This window comes from Rhopilema esculentum, chromosome 4, assembly GCF_057945365.1.
Source record: "Rhopilema esculentum isolate cy_ngs chromosome 4, ASM5794536v1, whole genome shotgun sequence".
Classification (NCBI taxonomy): domain Eukaryota; kingdom Metazoa; phylum Cnidaria; class Scyphozoa; order Rhizostomeae; family Rhizostomatidae; genus Rhopilema; species Rhopilema esculentum.
The window spans coordinates 6,364,589-6,387,241 of record NC_142818.1 but is presented as its reverse complement, the minus strand read 5'-3'; the positions used below and the strand labels follow the sequence as shown (position 1 = coordinate 6,387,241).

Sequence of the window (22,653 nt, the reverse complement as noted above, 5' to 3'; positions counted from 1 at the left end):
GTGTTGTTGTGGAATTGCTTGGACAATGCTTAAGCAAGAATAAGCGGTAAAATTGGGAGAAATTGTTGGGACCGTATTTGACAAAACAGCAGCAAGACCTTGCACTAGAGAAATTAGGATGCACGAATAATCCAAATATGGGCTGGCATATCAGTTAAAAGCCTTGTAAAGCCAAGTAAGGGTTTTGACAAATGTTTCACAAGATTCTTGGCAAAACAAGGTGTTAAAGAACAAAGGAACCATAAATTATGAACATGAATCACAAAAATCAGCTGCAAAATCTTGAAGAATTAACTAGCAAGCCAGATGGACAGCTTATATAGATTAGTATGCCTAAATATTCGTCAGGTAAGAGAGGGAAGGAAAATATTTGCAAGCGAAACTCAGCCTTGCAGCGGGTCAAACAAGCGTCCTTTTCTGCGCAAAGTTGATTATCCGAGTCTCTGTCACAGGAGAATGTGCAAATGACAGAAAAGGCCATCGAATATTGAACCGTGAATCAATTATTCAAGGGAAGCTGTGCAGAATTATCATATTGGAAACCTATATGTTTTTAAGCGCAAAGCACGTGCGTAAAGGCTGCACCTGCAGAATTCGGGCATAAAACAACATTGTTCTTTTGAGCTGTTCTCATTTAGATGTCGACGGTTTTAGCATCTGGTCCAGCCGCGCTAGATAAAGTATGTATCTTTTTATTTGCTGAGCTTTCTGTACGATTTCTTGGCTCTTTGACTTAAAAATAATTCATGAAATATTCTTCTGAGTACATGGGATAGCTTAAGTAATCTATAACATGTGTTTATATTCCTGGCTATATTTTGGACAAAATCCAAGTCTTCTTAGAAAAAATTGACACATTTCATCAATAACATAAACAGTGCTTTGATTTTTCCGTCAATATCGCACCTCTAATAAACCATTAGAGCATATTTACATAATGAATTTTATTAGAACGTTTTCATCTGACTTTTATGCATATAAGCTAGGCTAGGATAATTCTTGTTAATCCGTGGTCCTGTAGAGAGTTCCGTGAATATATCAAAGAGAGAGTCTTGGAATGAAGGATGTATGACAAAGGTAAAAATCCTATAATTGCCGTTAAATTAAATATAATGTTGAGTTAATGCAGGGTTTTCAAGTGTAAGGTAAGTACGAGCCAGATTCTGCTAGGTGAGAAGCTACCATAAAAGGTGTCATCATACCGAATTCTATGATTACTTTTAGAAAGTCGCCATTCAAATAGCAGATGAAGGCTCAGAATTATAAGTACAATTAATGAGTTACACGATTTTTTAGTTGGAATGAACAGAAAGTAGAAGCAACTGCTGGATAATTACCAAAAATCATAGTTCAGTGGTTGATCTGTTTAGAGGTTCTTTATTAGACGAGTGAATTGCAGATTGCAGCCAATTAATATAGATGAGTAGCCCTAACCTACTGGAACTTTTCACTGCTTGGGAGTTTCAGCTGGAAACGTCATTTCACAATGTTGTAAACAGATGAATCAAGACAACAGTCCTGAAAAAATATTTTCACAATAAAAAATAAATGTTTTTCACAATAAAAAATAAATGTTTCTAACAATCACAAATAAATTTGTTTGAGTGATAAGCTGTGGTTCTTGCACATGGCGTTGTGTAGGCGCGAGAAACAAGAATACTTCTTTTTGCACTGTTCTTAGCATTGGCACCTTTCTCTCCTCTACAATGATAACGACAAGACGGATCCTCAACTTTTTCTTTTTTGTATGATTCAAAATCAGATAAAAAATTGTCTCTTGAAGCTTGAGTTGATATGCTTAAGGAGAGAATCTCGAAATATCCAAGATGTTAATAAGGTTAGTAAATTGACGTCAAGAGGAGCACATTTTCCTGATAATTATCAATAGCGTACTGTTTAATGACCTACAAAGACAAACTCTTAGACTCTAGTTGTATTGGCAAGTTATGTTCACAAAGTGTGACCCGATTTGAAGCGAGATACCTGCAAAAGCTAGCTAGCAGAATCTCAAAGCAAAAAGAATGAGCATAAAAACATGAGAACAAACTGTCTATTATGTATTTTTTTAAAGAACACCTATCAACCTACTAGCCATCCCCCAGTGTAACGATTAGGGAAGAGGCAATTTCATTCAAATCCAATTAAATTGAACAGCTGCGTTTCGAACCTTTGGTTTTATTCGCTAGTTCAGTAAGACGTATTTTCTCAAAATGCGTAGGCAAACTGCTCAAAAAGATGGTTTAAAAACAAAAATCATTGCACACAAAGAAACAGTCCAACGACCTAGAACCACCTACACATTCAACTAGGTATGAAGAATAGTCTAGTTTCTTATTAGGATGTTCTAGCAGAATTTCTGCTCAATTAAATTATTCAGCGACGATGCAATCACTGTATTGGATAATTTCGCAAAACCTATTCTAACGCCTCCACACTCGTGGTCGAAAATTAAAAATGTCAGCTGGCTTTGTTTCAAATTGTCCTACTTTTCCTGCGGTACTTCTTGAACAGGCAAACACGAGCAAATCTTATCCATCCGTGAGTCATCTATCATTTTGATAAACACATGGAACGCGCTTTAAAATAAATCCAATTGTACCCACCCTTTGCAAAGAAGTACAGAGGATTCTTGGACTGATCATTCGTCAGAAAACAATCCCTGTCTCGAACCCCAAACAAGTACAGTCTGTGTTATAGCACTAGCAGCAGTTTAAGCAGTCGAAATTCCAACGGTTACTTGCCGAGATTTAACAATAACAAAGTAGAGGGAAAGCCAAGTTCAAAATCTAAGATATTGCACTCTCCATTTTGCAAGCGTAGGTAAATTTAGATAAAAGTAAAAAGGTAACGAGGCTGAAAAAATTTACGCTCGTCAGGCAGTATATTTGATGTCATAAGACATAAAAGTAGTTTGTTTTGAAGAAATGAAACATGGAAAGTTAGAGCTATCTGTCAGGATTAAACTCGAAGAGATCATCAACATAACATTAAACATTTACATAATATTTACGCCATTAATGATCTAGTCACCAATTTGTTTTATCTAAAATATTATGTTTTTTATAAAATAATAAATACAAAATATATTATAAGACCATTTTCGTAAAAATCAGATCAAAACAAAAAGAAAACAATAAATATTCGCAGTGAGCTAACCAGTTAGGCGAAGCAATGCCTCTTTGGATTGATACCATATTACAGCAGACAGCAAGCTCAGAAGGGTAAAAAACAAGGGGTCCTCAATCGGTTTTTTATGGTTCATGTTTCTATGAAATAAAGGCTAAAAGCGAGCAACTACAGGAAGTTACATAACAAGCCACGGTCACGAGGTTTACATGTCTTGAAATATTGGAACATTGCATCTTGAGAAAAAGTCAAGTAAAATATAGACATGCAAAAATGTCTGATACAACGTGTGAGTGTGACGTAAGAAAGTAGCTGCTAAGAAACCTCTGAAATCGACCATGCCAGCAACGTATCTAGCAGTTTATCATGCAAGGTGAACACATTTCGTTCTTGAAAGTTGAAACGCATAATAGCCTGAAAGGTTAAAAACCTTCTAGATATGACGGATTTGCTTTAAGGGCATTTTACGGGTTAAGAATCCTTTTGAAAAGAAGAAAATCTTTGACTCGCCAAAACGAGCGGGAAGGAAGTAGACCACGTGTAGGAGTAGGGCGCACTGGACAAATTCGCATAAGATCATGTAAAGATCGGCTCCCGAACACTAAAGTCTCTCTCAGTACAGTATTTGCAGTTGATAGACGGCAAAAAGAAAAGCTTATCTAATGGAAACGATAACGAAACTTATTAAAACGCACAGACCTACAGAAATATATTTGATCGCAAAGAGGCAATTACTTTATATATCATGTATATTCATACATCAAAAGGTTACAGTAGGAAAGGCTTTGATGTGGTGGCGACAAAGGGACGGCGATTTTTAACCATTAATATTCGGAACATTTGTGCTCAAAATATGCTGTTGCTTATGATAGTTATAATTTTTTTCTTCTGAGCAGATGAAACATTGATGACGTCATTATTAAGAGATTTAGCAGTTGTGCAAAGAAGCGCGAGGAAAATAAATGCTTTCGCTTAGCGTGCGATCGAACGTTCAATTAGATCGTTTATGAGTGTTAGCAAAAGCATTTCAATTCGTCAGTTGCATAATGAGTAAACGACGATACAAAACCGCAGTTTACTTTTAAGTCTCGATTATTCGTAAACCGGTAAGGAAAGGTTATTACATAATACAAGGTCAATACATATTATTGTTACTGTGACTACATGACAGATATACACTAGAAGTTTCTGGCAGTAAAATAATGATTAAATGAAATTTAATCAAAGTTAGTTTCACGAGGGGCTTTTGAGCGTTAACCAAATCGCTTGAGATTGTTGTTATTACTATTTTGTTATGTTTTCTTGTGTCACGCTTCCTCGCGTTTTTCTTGTATCTGCTCTACTAGTTTATGAGCAATGCGGGGAGTCTTTCGGCCTCCTGAGGATTTGATATGTATAAGCAGGGTAAGGTGTGTGTTTCGCGGCGTTTTCATTCCCTTGGTTAATCTAGGGGTATTTAAGGTTTTGGCATAGCGCGGGTCTCACCTTGCTTGGTGAAGCCACAATACAACTAGGCAGTTTTATTGTATTTTCCCAGCCCTCCCTCCCTCATTTTGTTTCTTTATGCTAAATGCCTTTTCAGTATAACTTTGCGTGTTGAGTTTCTTTTATGGCATCGTTAAAACCTCTCATACCTTTAGGCATCTTTTATGCTTTTTAGCGTTTTTCTGATGCTATTAGGTAGGACTGGTGCATCGGCTATTAGTGGGGAAAGGAGGTTTTTCCTGTCCATTCCCTCCTAATTATCAATCATATTAGGGGGTTATTGTGTAACTTCCCTTAGTAACCCCTTTATGGTAGGTTGAGCGATTGGAGCCGATGCACCAACGGCCCAACTCGCTCTCGATGAATTGGGAAGGTAGCCTCGTGACTGATCTTCTGATGTCTATGGCAGTTTTTCTGAGAGAGCTTTATGCGTTTTATATTTCATTGGTATTTCATTCCCGAGTAAGTAAATCAACAAGGGGTTACCAACAACCCTCCAATCAAAGACAGGAAATGGTAAAGTTAGAAAAAGAAATTCCTTGTTTATAGAATAACGTATTAACAAAACTCTAAAGAGAAAAATTGCCATTTAAAATATTAGATTTTGTTAAAAAAATCAGTCGTCATGAAAATTTCCAGGAATATCGTAATTCAGGAAGTTTTCGGATTAACTTATAGCGAAAATTTTCTAACTTAAAATCATATGGCTCTGACGAAGGTTAACAAGGTAAAAACAGAAGAAACAACTGGCTCAGCTATGGTGAATATCTCCAAGGAGCGGCTTTCAACTTCACCGATCAATTCACTGGACTATTTGGCTCAGTGGAATGCCTTTTGGAAAATTAAGTCATCCTGTCAGCCTTCGCCTATTGTATAAATCAATATATTTGTAATGGATTCTGTAGAAGCATACAGCGAAACGCTTAACAAGTGTTTTTTTATGTAGCATCCATTCAAAATTTCAAAAAGCTTAATACTTACTTTTGAATAAATACTTCATTTTCTGCCGTAACACTTTCTGCGACAACGTCCCGCTTATTAGTTTCCTTGTCATAAAAAACTGTATATTATTGAAAGCTGGCAAATGACCACGTTCAATTAATGTCATAACTCCGCTGTTAATACAATGAAATTAAGTGTTTATTATGTTTAATTGTAGGCAGTTAAAGTTTAGATGGATGGTTGACTTGGAATCTAGTTCGCGAAATTCCAAGAGTCTTTACAACCAGGCTCACATTATACTGGAAGAAAGGTTTCTAGAAATTGAAATGCTGTTTTCAAGCTGATCTTAGCGTGCCAAATTCCCAACTGATAACGAGCAACTTCAATCGAAGGATGATAGCGATCTCCAATTATCATCATGAGTCTTCTACAATCACAAATAAATGTGTCGGGGTGATAAACTGTGGTTTTTGCACATGGCGTTGTGTAGGCGAGAAACAAGAATACTTCTTTTTGCACTGTTCTTAGCATTGGCACCTTTCTCTCCGTTATAATGATAACAACAAGACGGATTCCCAACCTTTTCTATATCTTTTTGAACGATTCAAAATCAGATAAAAGATTATCTCTTGAAGTGCGAGTTGATATGCTTAAGGATAGAATCTCGAAACATCCAAGATGTTAATAAGGTTAGTAAATTGACGTCAAGAGAAGCATATTTCGAAGCATTTTCCTTATAATTATCAACAGCGTACTGTTTAATGACCTACAAGGACAAAATCTTTGACCTCGTTTACATTACAGAAAGAAGAACGGAACTCTGTGTTTCGTTCTTGTTTGGGCACGATACCATTTTTTTCATCGCGTTTACACTGAAGCAAAGAGGAACTGGACCAAATTTGACCCCGTTTACACTCAAGTAAAAAGAACGGAACATTCAGGTGAGGCATGCGCAGTGGCGTTTCACAACGCCTGGCCCCAACCCTAGATTAAGCTCCGTTTTCAATTATAACCAAAACTCTAGTCATATTGGCAAGTTTTTTCACGAAATTTGACCCAATTTGAAGTGAAATATCTGCAAAAGAGAGCTAGCCAAATTTGAAAGAAAAGAGAAAGTTACAGAAATGAATATCACAAGTAACTATTTACCTTAAGCATACAAAGAAAAATATTATCGTTATTCTTCTCAACGGACAGTCATCCTTTCCCAGATATATTAATAAACTGAGCCAGATTGAGAAAGAGCTTAATCAATTTAAATAATAGTATTGTATTGTATAGTCTGCTACCTAGCTTCCGCAGGTAGGTTTTAGCTATGCTTATCGAGAAGTGTCCTGGTCTTTCCTCTCACGATGTGACCACACCTCGTGATTCATACGCCTGGAATTGACGACTCTCCTTATTCTGAGTTAAAGTTTCGTCATGTCAGTGACTCGAATCACTGGCCCTTGGACTCTACCCACTGAGCCATCCTTGCATATGATAGTGCTATCATTAGCAAGAATTTGTAAGATTATGCATCAAAGAGAATACAAATTTTACGGTAGCAATACAATTTCTGAAATTTCGTTATTATTGAAATCACTCGTACTACTTCCTGACACCAGAATCATATGATAGGAAAGAAAAAAAATCATTTTAAGGAAAAGTTATTACGTGACTTGTGTACCAGTCAAACAAATCCAACTTATCACCTAACATGCAGAAAAATGATAGAAGAGATTTTGGACATGTTTTCGCTTGAAATTTAAAAAATTGAATCTTGTCTAACATTTGCAAACTGATGTTGGATGAACTTTGATTGAGAGCCAAAACAAATTTAGCTTTTAGATGTTTGAGGCGTTTGGCATTTGTATCCAACATTTAACTCAACACGAAAATGGTTTAGTTACATGACCTACCCCCTAAGTACACCGATGAAAATTCATATTCTGGTTAGAGTTTCTGCTGCATTTGACCAAAGCTTTAGAGTACTTGAAATCAGGATTAAATTTCGCACGATTTGATTAAGGTAAAAGCGGTGATTATCCCCGATGTTAAAATTGAAAAGAAACGACATGAAGATAAGAAATTGTGTTACCTTCTATGGATTACAAAGAGTTAGCTAGCTCCATATTTAATTAGAAAGAGAAGCTCTAGATAGAAGGTTGAGCCTAGGTAGTAGGCTAAAGGATCAAAAGGAGATGGATAAGGAAATTTATGAAAATGCTGCAAACTTGAAGGTGTGTTTAAATTTAACTCTTCTTGAAGACTGGGAAATCGGTAGATAAGGAGTTGCACCAATCCCATAAGCATTCAAGCCATTTTTAGTAAAACTAACATACACTTCAATGTCAGTGTCATAAAGTGAACCTTCATTATTATTATTATTATGAGTAATATGCTGAACCTTGCTTTGGTTGCCCTGTGCAACAATTGTTTTGTTATGCTTTGTTATATTAATAAGGGTGTTATGGAATTTTAGGGGAGTTGTGTTTTAGGATTCGAATATGAAAGTAAACGAAGTGTCTTCTATATGAATTGGCCTACGGAATTAAGAGAATATAACATTGGCGACGAGGATAAAACCATAATAACATAGCATATGTTATGAAGGATGGCTTTCAGTCTAAATCTACACCCACTTCCTGAATTTGATCCAGATATTGAAGTTGGTGCTAGTCTTTCTACGAGATGGCGACAATGGCTTCGTGATTTCGACACATATATTCTTGCCAGTGGTATAAGAGATCTTGGACGCAAACGAGCCATTTTACTTCATCAAGCAGGTTCCCGAGTTCGCGAAATTTTCAGCCAGATTCCTGATACAGGCGCTGCCGCTGATTATGAACTGGCTCGTGATAAACTCACTGCATATTTCGAGCCTCAAACAAACCGTCGGTATGAAGTGTACAAGTTTCGCCAAACTCGCCAGGAACAAGGGGAGACCTTAGATCATTTTCACACACGGCTCCGACATCTTTCTGTCAATTGTACCTTTACGGATACCGACTTCGAAATCGAGGAACAAATAATTGTTGGAGGCATTTCTAACAAAATTAGAAGAAAAGCGTTACGTGACCCAGACTATTCGCTAAAAGATATGTTACTTGATGGCAGAAGGGATGAAATGAGCGAATTCCAAGCGAAGGAAATTGAGTCAAAAGAAGACATGCAACAATACACTCATCGGTTTACGGCTTCAAACAAGGCAGGTAAACAAAAATTGACTGTACCCCCGAAATGTGGAAGCTGTGGTGGTGCACGACACCCAAAGGATCAATGCCCAGCGTATGGCAAAACATGCCATAAATGTGCAAAATCGAATCATTTTGCAGCTGTATGTCGGAGTGCAGCTCAGGACAAGAGACCGAAATCCGGTAGGCCAAACAAACCTCAACGTTTCTCAGTCAAGCCATTGATTTATTCGACACAGTCTAGCGACGATGAATACGTTTACACAATACAACAGAAATCCACAGGGTGTCCTACAACAACAATTTCTATTGCGGGAAAGCCAATATCAATAATGATTGATACCGGCGCCTCCATCAACGTGTTGGACAACACAGCCTTTCAACAATTAGAGGGAATTGAATTACGTCCAACCAAGGTCAAGGCATTTGCCTTCAGTTCAAAACAGCCCGTCTGTTTCAAAGGAAAATTTGAAGCTCTTGTCGAAACAAAGCAAAAATATTGTGTCTCAACATTCTACGTTGTGAGCAGCAAAGATTCAGGATGTCTGCTATCCATGGCTACCGCACAGGAGTTAGGACTTATCAGCTTGAATTTAAGTGCAATTAAGCCCGTTGATGTAACAGATGAGAAACTTTCAACTTTGCTGGATAAATATCGTGATGTATTCAAAGGTTTAGGAAAACTCAGAGACACTGAAGTGCAGCTCAACATTAATCAAGAGGTTATACCAAAGGCTCAACCCCCAAGGAGAATCCCATTTCACATTCGTCAGAAAGTACAGGACGCTGTGAAGGAGCTTCAAAGACAGGATATCATAGAGCCAGTACCTGAAAATCAGCCAACACCATGGGTCTCACCCATCGTTGCTGTTCCGAAGAAAGATGGTTCAGTGCGAATTTGTGTGGACATGAGGATGGCTAACCAAGCCATAGACAGGGTTAGATATCCTATACCCACAGTGAATGATATAAGCCTAGAGCTTAATGGTTCGAAGTACTTCACAAAGCTGGACCTTTCACAAGCGTATCACCAACTACCTCTTGCAGAGGAATCGAGGTATATCACAACATTTTCCACACATTGCGGTTTATATCGTTACAAAAGATTAGCATATGGAATTAATGCTAGCGCTGAAATCTTCCAACACTCGCTTCAGCAAAATCTTCAGGGCATCAAGGGTGTGCAGAACATAGCAGATGACATAATTATTTTCGGTGTCAACAAGGAAGAGCATGACATCGCCCTTGAGAAATGTTTGCGACGTCTACAAGAAAAGGGATTCACGTTAAATGCGAACAAATGCAAATTCTTGCAACCCACATTAGACTTCTTTGGACAGATATTCTCCGAAAAAGGGACTCGCCCAGATCCAAAAAGAATTCAGGATTTGCAAAACGCTTCAATTCCCAAAAATGCAAGTGAAGTGAGAAGTTTGTTGGGAATGGCTAATTATAGCTCCAAATACATCCCAAATTATTCAACAATTACAGCTCCATTGAGAGATCTTATCAAGAAGAACTCGATCTTTTCGTGGAAAAAGGAACATCACAATGCGTTTGAACAGGTAAAACGAGCGCTTACCTCTTCACCAGTTATGGGATACTTTGATATAAACAAATCTACTAGTCTGACAGTTGATGCCAGTCCTGTAGGCATTTCAGCCATCTTATCGCAAAGCTCAAAAGAAAAAAAGGACCATCAAGTAATTGCATATGCTAGTAGGTCCTTAACAGATGTGGAAAGTCGTTATTCCCAGACGGAAAAGGAAGCTTTGAGCATAGTATGGGGCATTGAACATTTCCATTTGTTTTTATATGGTCAACCTTTCACACTTGTCACAGACCATAAGCCTCTAGAGATCATATACGGATCGCCAAGCTCTAAGACATCAGCCAGGATAGAAAGATGGGTTTTACGCTTGCAGCCATATCAGTTTACAATTAAATATAAACCTGGCAAAGAGAACGCTGCGGACTACCTATCTCGCCATCCATCTGCTAAAACATCAAAAGAAACAGAGTTCACTGAGGAATACATAAAGTTCGTAACTTCTAATGCAGTTCCTAAGACAATGAGTCTGCATGAGATTGGTAAAGAAACCAATAGCGACAAAGAACTCCAGAAACTTCGCGCCGCTATTCGCTCAGGTGCGTGGGAATCGGTCGATTTGTCATATCGAGCAATCAAAGAAGAACTTTCGATCGGTGCTCAGAATATTATTCTTAGAGGCTCAAGAATAGTCATTCCTCTATCTTTACGCCAAAAGGCAATTGACATCGCGCATGAAAGTCATCAGGGACTGTCCAAAACAAAAGCTATGATCAGAGAGAAAGTGTGGTTCCCAAAAATAGATAACTTAGTTAAAGCAACGATTGATTCTTGCCTTGCTTGTCAAGCAACAGGTAAAGAAAACAGACCAGAGCCATTGCAATTGAGTAAATTACCAACAAAACCATGGGAGAAACTACACATAGACTATTATGGACCACTGCCAACAGGTGACTATCTGGTAGTCATTATTGATCGTTACTCGCGTTTCCCAGAAGTAGAAGTTGTTTCCTCTACAAAAGCTTCAACACTTATACCTAAACTAGATCGTATCTTTGCTGTGCATGGAATTCCCGACAAGATACAGACGGATAATGGCCCTCCTTTCAATGGAGATGAATTCAAGCGTTATTTACACATATTGGGAATAAAACATGACCGAAGTACTCCAAAATGGCCACAAGCAAACGGAGAGGTCGAACGTTTCAACCAGCCGCTAGGCAAAGTTATTCAAGCAGCGATCGTGGAAGGAAAACCGTGGAAGCAAGAATTACAAAGGTTTCTTCTACAATATCGCACAACACCGCACTCTACTACGAAAGTTCCACCGTGCGAACTTTTGTTCAACAGACAAATTCGTGGAAAGTTCCCAATACTGAAACGGAAAAGTATTATAAACAAGCACAAGATCGCTCGAGAAAATGAAGAGAAGTCACAGAAATATCAGAAGATGTATATTGACAAGAAGAGACACGCGAAAGAAAGTGATATAGCAATAGGAGATACGGTACTCGTGAAACAACAGTATAAGAACAAGTTCTCATCAAGATTTGATAAAGCCCCATACAAAGTTATCCAACGTAAAGGGACGATGATTACCGCAGAGAACAAAACAAGACGTATCACAAGAAATGTGTCACATTTCAAGAAATTCCCTGCTAGAGTAGATCAGCATGAAGAGTTCGACAGTGATATAGAACAAGAGTTGAACAAAGAAGGAAATCAAGCAGAACGCGAACACAGACTTGGAAATAACGCACGCCGTCAATCAACAAGAGTAAGGAGTCAACCGGTGAGATATGGTGATCCGATACCATCAAGATTTATTCGCTGATTTTTAAAAAGGGGAAGTGATGTCATAAAGTGAACCTTCATTATTATTATTATTATGAGTAATATGCTGAACCTTGCTTTGGTTGCCCTGTGCAACAATTGTTTTGTTATGCTTTGTTATATTAATAAGGGTGTTATGGAATTTTAGGGGAGTTGTGTTTTAGGATTCGAATATGAAAGTAAACGAAGTGTCTTCTATATGAATTGGCCTACGGAATTAAGAGAATATAACAGTCAGCAAGCTTTGCAAGCTCATATATATGTCACCTACTCCGTGATTAAGAAGCACAGCAACGTTTTGCCCTTTCTTCGCGTTTCTTGATAAGTATGTCAGCAAAATTAATATTTTTAATGCCTTTTAAACAATGGAAGCCTAATCCTACTATGTCAAATAGCATTTTCAGCATAAATCAGCATAAAAACGGATAAATTAAGAAGCATGGTTGTTTAAATGAGAATCACATTGCCACTATGTTGATATACGCTTTGAGCACAGCAAGCCGCCTTTTAGTGCTATCGTTTCAAAAGGTAAGGTTATTATGAAGTTAGATAGATCGATATTTTTGAGGTTTTGATAAAGTGTTGAAATCATGTCATTTTCTAAATCCATCTCGCCGTGCAATAGCAAAGAAAATGTATTGGCACATAATGAAGACAATTGGCATTATTTTCAGGCGAGGTCGAAGCAGTGCGAGCTCTAAAATATTAGCAATTGCTTAAAAAATAGAAACCAATTGGCAAGCTGAAAAGGATTGCTACATTTTATACGGATAAATTTAGCAGAGGTATCTCGATCAAATAGGGACAAAATTAGAAAAAAACCTGACTCAAGACAGAAAGACAGGGAAGGAAAAGAAGGGGCAAGTGAAACTCTTACTTTCTGCTTTGATACCAGAGTCCATGTAGCGGAGCCACACAGTGGGAAATTTTATAATGCTACTCTAAAGAATAGTGTAGGAGATAAGCAGAATGGATGCGCATATTGTGATAAAAGCATGAAAATCTGCACAACTACACAGTTTGATCTGTCAAAAAAGTGCTCCGCTTAAATAAACGCACCACTTTGAAGCCCAAAAAGTAAATAAGCGGTAGGATGGTAAAGCGAAAAGGAGCAAGCATGCCTCCCTGTAACACACCAGGAACGTTATATAAATTAGTGGCTCTACAGGTGACTGAACAATATATCGGTAGCTTTCATTAAGGTTCATGATAGCAGACACCATTTTAGCTGGGAATTCATAAGCCAGCATTATTATTTTGATCTTCCCCCTTCGTGCTGATTCAAATGCTTTTGAAAAATTGACTAAAATGAGTCTACATTGGAGACTATTTGCTGTCGCTTTTTCTAACATACGCCCAACTGCTTGTACTTGTCCAGGGGTGGATTTGTTTTGCTTTGACAATCTTGTTTTCTACGTAACAGTCTTTCAATTTTGGTTGTAATCGGTTGAACAGGAGCGAATTGTAGATTTTGGCAAGAAAGTGTTGAACAGAAGCAGAAAGTGTTATTAACCTATGTTTTTCTGCTTGGCCTAGATACAGTCAATCCTATCCTAGAGAAGAGCAAGATGCAGTCTTCACTACAGCGCTTAATATCTTTACTTCACTCTAGATTTTAAGCATACAACTTTGCCTTGTTTATACTTTTACGTCGAGTAGATGCCACATCGTTTATTTATGGTATGCCAAGCTGTGACTGCTTGTTTCTTTACTCCTGCTTTGATAATCGTGATGATTTGTGACGGTAGATTTGCCACTTCTTCTTTCGCGTTTATAGGTCTCCTGTGATTCGTCTCCTGTCCTTTGGTGTATGTACCAGTGATTGCAATTAACGGGTTGGTATTTTTCATTAAAGCAGCCTGTTTGAGTTTGAAGGACGTTTTAATTACATTTTCAGTGTCCCACGGTACCCTGGGCTTGATCTTTGCTCTGGTTGACAAAAATTCTGCAGCAGCCTGTTTACAAGCTGTTTCAAAATGGCAATGCCTGTCGTATGCATTATGTGCTGAATTGTTCTCTTGTAAAGATGTCGATGATCGGAACTAACGTTTTTCATGAAAGTAGTTTTAACCTCACAACAGTCGAGTATCCCATTCTTCCATTTTTCTTGATATGCAAATAATCAAGCTAGACTTTTCTATTATTTAGATGGGTTTAGACCAAGCGTTGTCTTAGATTCTTGTGGAGTTTAGTAGATAGATAGATTTTGGTGTAAAAGAGGAGACAATTATAGATGTACTAGGATTTTTATTTAACGATGAAATTATAACATTTGATCTTAAGCGATCTCTGACCTTTAAAGCGCAACAATATATCGATACAACCAATGATTGCATTAATTCCGTTTATCCATATATACGATAAGTCGAAACGGTAAACAAGGTACTTTGTTTTCAATTGTATAATTTTCTGATAGGCATAGAAAAGGTTCATAACATCAACAAAAGGTAGAATTCATTACAAAAAATACATTTGATACTTGTATAGGAAGTATATGATTGTTTCTAATAGGAAAAAGGACCAGTTAAAGTTTTATCACTGCCTAGTCCATCGTTGTGTTTCACGTTATGAACCAAAGGAGTTATGGAAAACAAATGAGATAAGGAACAAAAGGAATCCGGAATTAGTGAAAGTAGATCACTATAGTGAATTGAAAGAAGGATTTTGTGCTAAGAACTGGAGAAATTAGAAACTTGTGAACGCTTAGTAAAGTGAATTGCAGGGTTCCATACACCATTGATCGTTGAAAATAGAGCAAAACCTCAAGGTGAATAGGTTTTAAAGGCCAATAAAAATTAGAAGAAAGAAACAAAGCAGGATATTGCAGATACTCATGCATCGAAGATGACTACCTTTGAATTTAAAGCTCTGAAAACAACAGGCAGGTGTACGATATAAACTAAAAGGAATTCTATCTCATCAAAGGGCTTACATTTACTCTCCTTGCGGCGAGAAAATGTCCAGAAACTCGAATAATGTATTACTTAAACAACGAAATCTGGACAGATCAATTTAAGATAATTAAAGACAACAGCAGCGATTGGACACCTGCAGAGAATGTTGCAAAATATTTGGAGATTTGTCGGCTCAAAGGTTTTGAATTGAGGAAAACAGACAGTTTGCAACGTGAAAGTGGCAAGGACGAAAGATAACGGGACATGAACTGAATTTGGTATCTCTGTTTGCCCGGTTGGCGACTTTTCTAATCAAACAGCAACCTACAAATAATCTCATTTGCAAATATTGAAAGAAAAAAGACGAAGCATTTCTTTTACGATTCTGATATCTCTCATTCAACCAGTATTTCAAGCCCTTACGGTTGATCTGATAATTCGATTGGTTTCCTTGCGTTGGCATTCAAGCTGGCATTTGCGTAAGCATGGACAAATAATGTCATAAATGGATTTTCTCGCTAATTATTTATTAATTTCCATTCAATAGCCAATAATTAGAAAGATATTAGTAAACAAAAAGTAAATGCAACAGAAGCAAAGCGAACGAAAGTCGCAAGGTAGGCACTTGCAGTAGATCTCCCAAAGGCTCAAACAAGCAATGTGATGTAGGTAGGTCTAAATGCTTTTTAAGAATAGAGCAACAATCATGTACCTGTATGTTGGCCAGGAAGAGGTGTTGGCCAGGAAAAGGTGCTGGCCGGGAAGAGATGCTTTTCATCAAAGATATTATGCTGATTGTAAAGAATGCTAATTTGTTTAATATCTCTCACAATGCAGCTTAAGGGAATAAGCCAATCAAAGCTAGCTAATGACTGTCCTACGGTTCTTCGTAGGCTAAAAATGAATCAGAGAATTTAAGGAGGAAAGGGTTCTTACAGATCATATAGCATGGTTGCAATTGTTCCTACGTGATTCGGGAATGTGATAATTTCATTTGATTTGCTCTTAGTCGTCACCTCTCTTTGTCTTCAAAACTACTACAGTCCTTGGCCTTCACAACAAAACGTATGTCAAAGCCGGGAAGCACAATCAAAGAAATCTTGTATGTTGTGAGCAGTTTTCCAGGCCCTGCAGTTGAAGGATTGCTATCCATTGACTTTATAAATAAGAGCTATTAAACGAATCTATGCACGGCTTGAATTGCTATTTGATAATATCAGTCTCCACCACTAATGCTCGCAGTTTTTCTCAAATAATCTTAAGATTCTAGTTACCTGTGCATCCATTTGCCCATTTCAATAAAACCTCGCCATTTACAAAAGCAATTCTGCAACAGTTTGATATAGATGCTTTTGTCATTCCTTCATTTTATTTTGGCATGCAAAAATCTCTTGGTGAAAGGCGGCATAATCCTACCTAACCTTACCAATATAAATACAATGCTATTCCAATTTTGGTCTTTACAGTCATATGAATTGCACCTTTTTCTTAAAGAAACGCTGAAGAAACATGCACTATGTTTGTGAGTTCAGTCTTATCATGATTGTCTATTGCTTGTGTGTGTTGAGTTCAGCAAATTATGGTTGCTTTATGATTCGTCATAGAGGAGAACCAAAGGAATTATCAGTGGGTTACTTGGTGACGATGGATAATAAGTAATTGATAATGATCCAAACAACCACCTCATGACAAACTAGCCTAATGCAAACAAACTTAACTCCGAAGCAGCAAACTAGCCTAAGGCACGTTTCTTTGGTAAAAAGCCAAATCTAAATCATCTGTTATTAAAGAAAGAGATAAAAAACATGTAATGGAATTTCAGACTCAAAATCTGCTTCTAAAAGTGTAGTTTTTTGGCTTCATAGTTGCATTAAGAATCTTGTAATTGCATTAAGTTGTTAGAGCATTTCTTTGTTAACGACAAACCGATAAAGAGCCAGATTTTTAGACAGGTTCAAAGACTAGCGGTGAAGTCCTTTTTTCTTAGCTGATTCCAGCCGATTCTAATTTTAGGTTTATGCTTTCATTAACGTAACACTTTTGGGATTTCAGATCTTAGAGTAATCCCCCTGCCTTCCAAAGTATAAAATAATTATTATCGCCGAGCTCTGCCAGAAAAAGTTGCTAATAGACGGGTTCGATCAGTTTTTCACGTTCTTCGACTTTTGTCTCTATTCATGTTACAACAAAAAAGTTGACAGGTGAAAAAGTATTGCTCAATTGCCTTAGCTAGTGGTGTTTTTTAGCAATTTTTTAACTAAAATCTCAAACGATTCACTGTTGTTTAGGACAAATTCCCTGTTAAGTTTAGTAAACTTTGCTGCATGTGTTAAATTAGTGATTAGATGAATCCATAATCTAACATACTATCTTTTAACAAGCTATTTCAAAATTAAACAAGATGAAAAATCAACTAGGAGCGTTGCAATCTTCTTGCAAATTCAAAAACCGTTTTTGTACGATTGGTGCGATCTGATGTGTAATTCTGGCTTTATATAAAATCTCATTTAGACACGAGAAGCCGAAAACGTTAATGACTTTAAAAACTCTGCGAAGAAACCATTTTATTTTCATAAAACTAACTTCTACACATAGATTTTAACTTTGACTTTGAAAAGTCGTTGGACGAACAAAATTGAATATCATTGCGTTTACTTTATTAACCTCACTTAATTTGCAGACCATTTTTTCCTTTATATTTACTTTTCTTTCTTACTTCTTTTAGACTTGATGCATAGCAATAGCAGTTAATTTTTGTCTTAAGTTCTTATTCTTACTCTATTTAAATATCATTAAGTTCTTATATTTCTACAAGTGCCTATAGGTATAAATGCAACGAAGCCTGTCATTGGCCAATCATCACATTATCATGTAGTGCCCTTGACGGCAAAATAAGTCAATCCTATTCAAGTTATTAAGTTATTGAGAGAAATGTTTCTTTTAAACAGGTGAAACAAGCCACGGTAAAACTGAAGAATTCACACAATGCTGAATGGCACGGAAGTGCAATAGTCGGTTGATGACCAAAGCTAGAGTTGATTTTTGCAAGGAGTTGATCTACGAAAAGGCACAACAGAGGGTTTGGTGAATTGAGCTTGACGATTGTATTTAATCACTTCAAGCAGAAACGCGACAGAAAATCAAAATCCAACTGCGTTGATGAAGATACAACACTTCTATTTGTCTTTTGAATATTAGGCCTTCAAGGGAAATTAAGGCATAGTATCATGTGAATGAATAAACCCTCGTAATAAGAATTCTATCTGCACATAGAGACAGTTCTTTAAAGTTTGAGAATGATGTCAAATCAGATCAATGTAACCCTTGCAAATACGTTTAAGAACGGAACAGGGACTGTCAATGTGATGCCTTTAGAGACACAGAACATCATTCCCTTCTATGTGGTGTTTCTGATCCTTGCCTTGATGATCATCCTATCCAACTCAACCATATTAACAGTATATTTCAAAACACGACCATTGCATACGAGCAATAATCATTTACTTGTGAGCCTGGCATTTACAGATCTCTTTGCAGGGTTGTTCAATATTCCCCTAATTTCTTCATCGGCATTAATTGCAGCTGAAAATATCCGCGCGATCGCACTCAACTTTACGGTAAATGTCGTATCGGACTTTGTCGTCACAGTAAACGAGTTGAACCTGTTCCTGATATTTCTCGATCGATACCTGGTCATTTGCCACCCGCTAGGCAGTCGAAAGCTAATAACGAGGAAGCGTAGATTGCGAGGAATTGTCGCAATATGGATCACATCGGCAGTTATTGCTTTCCTTCCCCTGTTCTGGTGCTTCAAAGTGGTGTCAGGGCAGGAATACAGCCTTAGATACCAAAAGATAATGGTTGAGCTCATAACCTACCACTCCATTGCCGTTTCTGTCTGCTTCTTCATCCTGCCAAGCCTTATTATGCTCTTCTTTCTTATCTCAATGATTGGTTCTTTGAGAAAGCAGAAGCAGAAGAGAAAGGAGAGGCTCAAAATCAGCAAGGACGACAGCAAATTTCGCGCCTACCACAAAGCCTTCTGTATGCTGTCTGCAATGTACGTGCTAATGCTTGTGGCTTGGTCTCCATTGATGGTTGTGAGGTTATGCATGGATATCAACGTGAAGCTGCAGATTTCACCTAGGGCTCTAGACTGTCTCATGCTTATTCGTTTTGTCACCGCCCTAGTCAACCCGTTTATCTACACATTCATCAAAAAAGAGTTTCGCAAAGCTTTCTTTATGCAATTTCGATGCTTTTAAAAACTATTAAAGCCTATATTATGTTCTATCCCGATTACCGACTGTTTTGAGATTTTATGGTTGAAGAAGACAATGTGCTTATCGCGGCGATGGGGTCAGATTGGCCCTATAAAGTATATTTAGCCGTACTTTAAGCAGTCTAGTTATCCTGACGTACTTTGATCAATTTCTCTAGCGGTAGTAGCTACCCTACACAATTTTTGTTTATTGTATCGCATATTATACATCAATAGTTGAATTTAGATCTGAGGAGCTCTCTTTAAAATATTTCAATATTTGAACGACTATTAAGCATAAAACTGCAAATGAGACATGGTGATTGTACCAAGCATAAACAAATATATTTCCTTAACTTTCTGCTAAAGTTTTAAGGTTCGCCAACAATGGAGAAACAATAGTTTAAGGATATCCATAATAGTTTAAGAGCGTTTATGGAATGATCCATTCTATGCTATTCTGCCAAACACCCCTAATTTTCATCTTCATTAGTCACTTCCCGTTGAAACCTGGATGACTTGAAAATAAAACTATGGGTAGCTTAAAGATAAAGACGTTTAAAATTTTCTTTCTAGATAGAAGTTTGAATAGTCATTTAGAGACTTTTTGCTTCATTTAAGGGAACCACGGTGTATACGACTATGATATAACGTTTAACTTGGTGCCATGGGTTTTTGGAACAAACTGTTCGTACGTTATCCGTGTCCAATACTATTGTCATGTTTATCATATAAATATAATGGGGAAGATTGTTAATAACACTACTGATGTACAAAGTTTGAATAATAAAGATTCAAGTTGCTTCAAGGCTGGGTCTTTTTTATCTTCTTTCATTGCGCCTAGTAATATTGTATGGAGGCTTGAAAAGGTATGTGAAATTAGTAGCTAGACTTGGTGTGTAAGGTTAAAGAAATTAACAGAAAAGATATCGATTGCTAAAGTTTTGATTGAAAAAGAAAAAGGCGAAGAGTTACATTATGACGATCAAATAGAGATCAAAATGGTTATGCAAAGACGGTAGACAAACCTTTGAAGCCATGAATTTTTCTAACTATTTAGATAAATAGCTATAAGTTACATTACCTATTTGGCTGCAAGGTTCCATTTTTAATAAATTGTAGATTTGTTTAGCACTTTAAAAACACAAAATATCAAACTTAAATTTTGCTGAAAATTTAGCAACTTCCAACAAAAAGCACAAAGCAAAGGGAAACTGAAGTGAAAAACAAAAACCAGCTAACAAGTAGTTTTCATCGTGCTGATTTCAAATATCGACACGAAATTTCTGCTTTTCTTTTCGTTTTTCCGCATTTACCACGCGAAGTGTGGAATTTCTCCATTTCCGTGGCGGAGAGGTCTGGAGACAAGTTTCAGGCACTGACGTAATGTCGTGGACACGTGCCCCGATCCCAACGAAAACAACATTGTAGTCGAGTGAATCGGAGGGAGGGAATTCGGTTAGTACATCCTAGAGGATGAGGATGAATTATCTCCCGCGACATTCCGTGAAATGTAGAAATGAGGAAGTGAATATAAGGTACGTTGATCCTTGTTTCTTTTCTTGCAATGAAGGCAAGAAATACTCAAACTCAGTTTCCTTATTTCCTTATAAAAAATAAGCCGGCTAGGTACCGTACATATCATAATCTATTCATTTCTAAAATCTAAAATAATAAGGATTATTACATGTTACTATTTAATGAAAATTTGCTTTGACTTAAAAACGTTTATACATAATTTGATGTGTAGCACGGAACAGGTCGACATAATCCACTTTTGGTTTAAAAACTGGTTTATGTTGTGTACACGAACAGGTATTATTAAATCTTACTGCAATTCAGATTATTGGACTCAAATATTTAATATATAAAGTGTCAAATATTTAATAGAATTGCCTAGAATATGCCTAAAATAGATTAATACCTAAAATTATATCCACTTTTCTAGGTATTTACAAAGAGTGGCCGATCAATGGATGGTTTGCTGGTTTTTGGGTATTTGTGCTGGAATGACTGGACAACTTTCAGCATGCATTTATCACAAATTTAAAGAAAAGAACTTTAGTCAAAAAAGACAAGGGTTTCAAAATTCTGCAGAGAGACAATGAAAATGCAAAAATCAGCTACCTACTACATATACAGTGGAATACAGGGGTTGTATACAGGAGTTATTCAAAGGGATCAGACTTTTAGTTCATAACAGCAAGAAGAGAAATTTTATAAGTTAGAACTAGTGGGTCCATTTATAAGTTTGTTAAAACTAGTGAAGCAATGGCCAAATCTTGTCAGCCCTAGGCTAAATCACTAGATTAGTCACATCAAAGGGGGGGGGGGGAATGGAGCAAGGCTTAAGCCTTAAGGGTACAATGTTCTTTTAATGTATCCTGTCACTGACCGTTGTTTAGATACACTGTTTTCAAATTTTGAGAATGAAGTTTTTTGGTGCCCAATTGTTATATTTATTCTGAAATTCGCTTCAACTCAACATTTTTCAACAATTTGCTTCAACTCAACGTCTTTGAAAAGATAAGGTCTTTTAATTAACTTGGAAACATACATTATTTAATGGTTGCGCTTTATATCCTCCCCTTTTATGTACACCCTGGTATAAATTGTTTTTAATGCCTGGAGTTATATCAGAAAATTCTTTGATATCATAGACAAGGTATGAGAAACCATATTTAAAGGGGTATTTCTGAGAAGGAGGGGATTACTTCTGTCTTTTCAGCAAATCAAATTGTGTAGGTTTGCCAAGTTTCTTGGCCTAATAGGAAATTATATGAAAGTTACCATTCAATATCATGCTCCATAGAATGGGCACAAGTACTCCAGTCTTAAAATGCAAAGAGGTATTTCGGAGGTGGAGAACCACTTTTACCATTTTCAGCAAGTCAAATTGTGTCGGTTTGCCAAGTTTCATGGCTGTATAGTTAACATACCAACATATTCTGAGTAATGGAATCAGAGCAGATCCTCGAATAAGGGCATATATGTTGGTCTAAAGTTTAAAACGTTGAGAAATCGATACACGAGGGAGGAGGAGGTAACATCAAAGGAGGAAAGGCTTTTTGGTCCTTTCTTCAAAAACAGTAAAGATTACAGTTCAAAATTTCGTTTAATTTACTTTTGCAAAATAAGTTACGTCATTATGGCAAGAGTACGAGATTAACGCTAGAAAAGTTAAATTTTTTATGATAAATATTAAAATCATAGAGACTCGTAAATCAACTTTACAAAGTTCATTTGAACGTTACATGCAAAGATCTAGCTTTATCATTAATTTTTAATTAAGAACTTTTAATTATGTTTAACGAGGTTTGATTAAAATACATGATAATTGAAGCTTAATGCAGAGACAGGCCGGTTGAATAAAATTTAAAACTAATA

The 22,653-nt window shown here is 36.9% G+C and overlaps 2 protein-coding genes across 4 annotated transcripts in view; one reads left to right on the top strand and one right to left on the bottom strand.

Annotated features, from left to right (window-relative positions):
* Positions 1-22,653, bottom strand: part of LOC148960333 (adenosine receptor A3-like) — a 105,657-nt gene that overhangs the window by 24,715 nt on the left and 58,289 nt on the right. The gene's annotated exons all lie outside the window — the stretch shown is intronic.
* On the top strand, positions 7,870-21,509 carry LOC135691311 (retrovirus-related Pol polyprotein from transposon 17.6). Of its 2 annotated transcripts, none has more exons than XM_065209141.2 (2): positions 7,870-15,484; positions 17,954-21,509. In XM_065209141.2, exon 1 carries the CDS (start codon positions 8,150-8,152, stop codon positions 12,110-12,112), a length of 3,963 nt encoding a protein of 1,320 aa, XP_065065213.2. In that variant the 5' UTR covers positions 7,870-8,149; the 3' UTR covers positions 12,113-15,484; positions 17,954-21,509. The 2 variants fall into 2 exon arrangements, with proteins under 2 accessions (XP_065065213.2, XP_065065210.2); XM_065209138.2 differs by having other exon boundaries at positions 7,870-15,674.

Excerpts from the sequence above, each read along its gene's own strand:
- LOC135691311 (XM_065209141.2), top strand. The coding sequence starts at position 8,150 with ATGGCTTTCAGTCTAAATCTACACCCACTTCCTGAATTTGATCCAGAT.